We start from the raw sequence: 5785 nt of genomic DNA on the forward strand, positions 1-5785 counted from the left end.
CCCTCCAACATTGTGAGCTGGGGTGGGGACAAAGCGTGCGGCTGGGCTGGCTGTGCTGTACTGTGACATCCATGACATCATGGGGCCATGTCACAAATGGGGGCAGCTATACAAGGCCCCAGCAGGTAACGCTGGCCCTGTATTGCTTGGGCAAGCGGTGAGTGCACACGTGGTGGGGAGGCTGGGCTGGGGACAAGGGCCGGGGCAGAAACGCTGCACCCGGGGCTGGCTTTTCCCCCTGCATCCAGGAACAGCCCCTCATGGCACAGCCTTGGGCAGGGCACCGTGCTGCTGCTGCTGCTGCTGCTGCTGCTGCTGCTGCTGCTGCTGCTCGGGCAGCGGAACGGGCCTGGCTGCTTGCCAGCTCTCTGGGGTCCTGTCCTTCCTGCTCCCAAATCCCTGGGATTCCCGTCCCAGCTGCCTCCCCCGTCCCTGCTGCCAGCTGCCTCCCTCTCAGCCCATCTCAAGGCCTTCTCGCCATCCTCCTGCAGTCCATGGATACCTGGGTATTGTGGCTCTTGCTCTTGCAAAGTGTAGTCCAGTACCCACAGCCCGTGGGTGACGGCTTGGACGAGGTGACACGTCTGCGAATGGAGGTGCGTGCCAAGCTCCAGGAAGAGGAGAAGATTCGTCTGGAGCGGGAGGTGGAGCAGCTGGTCCTGGTGAAGCAGGGTGCCTTGGCCTGGGGAGACCTGCTCTGCTCTGCCTGGCAGCACTGGCAGCTCTGGGCTCTTGCTGGGCTCCTGCTCCTTCTCTTGGCACAGTGGTATATGTGGAGGAAAGGGAGCCTGAGGAGAGAGGAGCAAGGAGAAGGACACGATGGTGTAAATGAAGAGGAAGTTGAAAATGTGGATGCATATGAAGAAGACGTTGGAAATGAAGATGAGGGAGACAGTGACATGGAGGAGGAGGAAGATGACAGTGATGATGGCCGTGCAGAGGATGTCGACAATGCTGCTGCGAATGAAGAGCGTGATGCTGCAAATGAAGTTGGCAATGAGGCTGCCAATGCAGCAAACGTCAATGATGTTGGAAGTCAAGTGGAAGAATACCGTGATGGTGCCGATAACTTTGGAAGAATCATAATGGAGCGCATACAGTGGCCTGTGCGGGACCTGCAGGAAGGATGCATGTGGACAAGAAGGCTGATGGAGCATTTTGCAATTTATTTTCGACGGGTCATGTCCAACAGTTTCTATCCGGTACTGCAAGGAGCCATTGGGGTGGGCAGTGCCTTTGAAGGTTGGAGTCCTCGTGAGCAGGATGTTGTGTACCAGGTGCTCATACCCATGACACCTCCCCGAGGGCACAGCTTCCACCTAGAGCTGGGCACTGCAGGGCAGAGGCGCTTGAGGAACTTCCACATCCGCGTGCAGCAGGAGTGCACCTGCACGAGCGAGCGGCAGGGTGAGAACATGCTGTGCTTCCTGCACCACCCTGAGGAGGAGCTGAGGAGGCATCAGGATCCCAGCCTCCTTCATACCCTGTGCACGGGCTCCTACCTGGACGTGGGCAAAACTGCCCGCTGGTTCTACCAGCTGGTGAGAGCAATCTGGCCGGCTTTGCTTGAGTCACACCATTGGCATTTAGTGCTGCTGCCCCCCAGACGCTCCTGCCAGTTCAAGGTGACCAATGGCAGAGAAAGCTACCGGATCGAGATGCTGTTTGGGGTGCGGCAAGGCAACTCAGACGTCTTTGTAAGCAGCCAGCCTAGGCAAGCCCACACCTCCAGCATAATCTGGCCGGAGAGCTACGCTGTGGCCGAGATGAAGTTCTTCAGGTACATCGCCAGGCGGGCTCCCCCTGACAGCTTGCACCTGAAATGCCTGCAATTCTTCACTCGTCTTCAGCTGGGCTTAGGCTTCTCCACCTATACCATCAAGACCATTGTCATGCACCTCCTGAGCATCTTGCCCGTGTCACAGTGGCGCAGGAGACATTTTGTGAGGCGGCTGATGGATATCAGCGAGAGCCTGCGCGCGTGTGTGGAAATGAGACGCCTCAATCACTTCATTGTGGGCAACCAGAGGCTTCCTGAGGGGATCCACTTGCCCCCAGAGGTCCTAATGGCCAGGTCATGCAATCTCTTCCATCACCTGGTGATGGATCCGGTTGCCCACTCCCAGGCGATGAGCCAGTACGTGGATCTGCACCATTGGTTGAAACGGATCCTTAAAAATGAACAGTGAAAGAGGTTCTGCAGAGAGCTGTGCTTGTGAGGCTCACACCTGGTGGCAGAGAACCAGCTCTCACTAGACGGGCAAAGAAGGGAGAATGTGGGCTACAGAGAGGGAAGGGAAAATGCTGCGTAGGAGCACTATGCCAGCAGCAACCGCAGTGTGGTCTCAAGAGCCTCCCCAGCACTGCATCCAGTTTGGCTACAAAGATCAAGGAACACGCATGAGGAAATGCTATTATTCGCCCACCTCTTTCTTTGAGTCCCTTCTCCCTCTGAGAGCTTCACCTTGTGCAGGGACGCCGATCTCAGAATCCCAGATGAGGGAATGTTTGAAAGGACCACTGGTGGTATCATTTGGTTCAGGGGTGCTCCAGGCAGGTCTTCCCGCTCTACACTACAAAGGATTGCGTTCCGGTCAAGGCTCTTGACTCTTTCTGGGGAGATAGACTCCACAATCCCTGGGCAAGGTTTGGGATCAGTCAATGGACGGTGTTTTTCCTTGCTTCTGCATGGGAATCCTTCAGGTCAGCATTGTAGCAACTGTGTTGGAGCTGACGTGATCTTTTTTGAATATGTAAAGATCTAGGTTGTTAATTTGTGTATATATATACACCCCGTGTGTACATATTATATGCTAGAAAGCTTTTCAATTAGCATATATAATAGTTAAATATAATAAAAGCCTCTAGAATATTTAAAATATTATCAATGGTATGAATTACGTAACGGTTATAACATGATAAGAAAGTATTCTAAAGAGTCAACCATGTAATTTTCTTTAAAGAAGGCAATATAGCCAATATTTAGTGTCACTCTAAGTTGTGATACATATTAATGCTCTCGGGGCATTTCTATCTGGAAAGATTGTCATAAGTAGATATATTTATGCATAACACTTTTATCTTCTATATTGCAAATAAGAAATTATTTTATGTAGTAGTAAAGCCATAGATCGTGTCTCTGTCTTTTGGGGACACACAGTTATGCTCTATAGTTAGTGCTTTTGTGAGCAGCAACCTGGAAACTGCTTTGCTCTTGATTCAATAAACTACAATATTCCAGAGCCTGGATCATGCAAGACTTTATTGACCCCAACTAGACCTACAGTTACAGGTAAAAGTGACAAGTTGTGAATCTGGGCTTGTGAAGAGTCTCCTTGAAATTAGCCAAACTTGCAGTGCCGAATCGGTTCTAATCCGAAATGAAGTCCAGCTGCCCCCGGCCCCTGTGATCACAGAATGCCAGAAGGGCCTGCCTTGGAAGGGTCCTTAAAAATGGTCTTGTTGCAGCCCTGCTGCCAAGGGCAGAGACAGCTTCCCCTAGGCCCGGTTGTTTCAAGCCCCGCCCAGCCTGGCCTGGAACACTGCCAGGGATGGGGCAGCCACAGCTGCAGCGTGGGCAGCGTGGGCCGGGGCCTGAGCAGCCTGAGAGGCAAGAATTTCTTGTGCATCTCCAGCCCAAGCCTGCCCGCTGTCGGTGGGAAGGCACTGGGCCTGGTGCTGTCCCTGCAGGCCCTTGTCCCCAGCCCCTTCTCAGCTCTCTGCTGGGCCTGGTGCAGGGAGTGAAAGGCGGCAGGAAGTTGCCCCCAGAGAAGGCCTTGGAGAGCACTGGGGCCAGGAGTGTCACCATGAGGGCAGCAAGCAGGGCCTGTTCTGGCCGTCGGGGGGGGGGAGGGCACAGGGCGGGCGCTGAGGCCCTGCCAGCTGGAGCTGGGAGCTCCGGCGTGCGGCTGGCAGAGAGCCGTGGGAGATCCGTGCAGCGGCAAGGAGACGGGCTTCTAGATGTGTTAGAAAGCAGAGAAGAGCTGGAGAATGGGCGCCGAAGGAGTAGGGTGTCTCCCTGTGGGGAAAAAACTTCACGATGCCAGAGGATAGTCCAGGGAGGACACAGAGGAGACCTGTCATTTTACTGGAATAAAGGGAGAGGCCAAGGGATATTTCCCCTTGGGGTGTCTCGATTTGTTGAGACCCAGGACAAGGGCGCGGCCTCCATTTTTATCCTTATTCCCAGGTGCATCACCCTCTTCCTTCCCCCACTGCCTGAGGTACTCGGAAGGTACAAGACTTCCCGAGTTGCCTACTGTGTGGAACCCCTCTGTCACTTTGATTGCAGAGGCAGGAATGGCACCATACACGCACACCATGGTTCATGCACAGCAACCAACTTTTATTGAGTGCTCTCTTCCTTTGCAGATCTGAATGTCTGCCTGGTCAGTCCATATCGGTTGAACCAGTTGCCACGCAGCCAAACGGGCAGTAGCTGCTGGTGTCCCCAGCGGTCCAGGCCCGCTCCCCAATGGTCCACACTGGTTAAGTTTTCTAATTAAAGTACCTATAGCATTACTTATGCTTCAGTTACAAAATAAGGATGAAATGAAACTGTGAGGCCTTCAGTTGAGCTGTTGGCCACCACAATACCCCTCTGTTTTATGCTCCCTCTGGTTTATATATTTGTAAGCCTGTAGAAGGCAGAGGCATGAAAGGAGAGGTGCTGGGGTCACCCTCTATGTAAGGCAGGGTTCCACCTGTCTAGAGCTTAATGATGGTGCTGATGGGGTTGAGCAGTTTTGGGTAGGAATCAGGGGGAAGACCTACAATAGCAGCCTGTGACTCTTAGATGGCGGTTCATCACTGCAGTCTGTGAAGCTGTGCCTGTTTATGCACGGAAAGCCAGACCAATCTATCTGGAAGTGGTCACCCAAAAGACATCTTTCTAATGCAGAACAATTGTACTGGCACACCCTTTTGGGAGCAGGAAAAGGAGCGCTCTCCCAGAGGCCTGGTACACAAGTGGTTGTGGGGGGGGAAGCAGGAGGATGCTGTCGTGCTCATCCTTAAGAAAAGCAGCAAGGCTGAAACCAAAGCACAGCTTTTATAGAGTCAGAGATTTAACTGAAGCTCAGCATGGAGTCGAGGCTTAGACTCCATGATCCTCAAGGGTGCCTTCCAACATGGATATCTATGAGATTGCCAGTGGAGGGCAGCTGATCAGAAAGACAAGAGAAAGGCCAAGAGAGGTCCTTTGAAGAAGATTCACTCAAAGGCTGCCTTAACCAGTACCCCAGGGCCCCTCCAACATTGTGAGCTGGGGTGGGGACAAAGCGTGCGGCTGGGCTGGCTGTGCTGTACTGTGACATCCATGACATCATGGGGCCATGTCACAAATGGGGGCAGCTATACAAGGCCCCAGCAGGTAACGCTGGCCCTGTATTGCTTGGGCAAGCGGTGAGTGCACACGTGGTGGGGAGGCTGGGCTGGGGACAAGGGCCGGGGCAGAAACGCTGCACCCGGGGCTGGCTTTTCCCCCTGCATCCAGGAACAGCCCCTCATGGCACAGCCTTGGGCAGGGCACCGTGCCGCTGCTGCTGCTGCTGCTGCTGCTGCTGCTGCTGCTGCTGCTGCTGCTGCTGCTGCTCGGGCAGCGGAACGGGCCTGGCTGCTTGCCAGCTCTCTGGGGTCCTGTCCTTCCTGCTCCCAAATCCCTGGGATTCCCATCCCAGCTGCCTCCCCCGTCCCTGCTGCCAGCTGCCTCCCTCTCAGCCCATCTCAAGGCCTTCTCGCCGTCCTCCTGCAGTCCATGGATACCTGGGTATTGTGGCTCTTGCTC

At 54.2% G+C, this 5785-nt stretch overlaps 1 protein-coding gene across 1 annotated transcript; it reads left to right on the plus strand.

Annotated features, from left to right (window-relative positions):
* Positions 1-524: 524 nt before the first annotated feature.
* LOC143694026 (inositol 1,4,5-trisphosphate receptor-interacting protein-like 1) lies at positions 525-2189 on the plus strand. Its single transcript, XM_077177983.1, has one exon. It carries the CDS (start codon positions 591-593, stop codon positions 2187-2189), a length of 1599 nt encoding a protein of 532 aa, XP_077034098.1. The 5' UTR covers positions 525-590.
* Positions 2190-5785: the final 3596 nt, after the last annotated feature.

This window comes from Agelaius phoeniceus, chromosome 5 (genome assembly GCF_051311805.1).
Source record: "Agelaius phoeniceus isolate bAgePho1 chromosome 5, bAgePho1.hap1, whole genome shotgun sequence".
Lineage (NCBI taxonomy): Eukaryota > Metazoa > Chordata > Aves > Passeriformes > Icteridae > Agelaius > Agelaius phoeniceus.

Coding starts and splice junctions, on each gene's coding strand:
- LOC143694026 (XM_077177983.1), top strand. CDS start 591: ATGGAGGTGCGTGCCAAGCTCCAGGAAGAGGAGAAGATTCGTCTGGAG.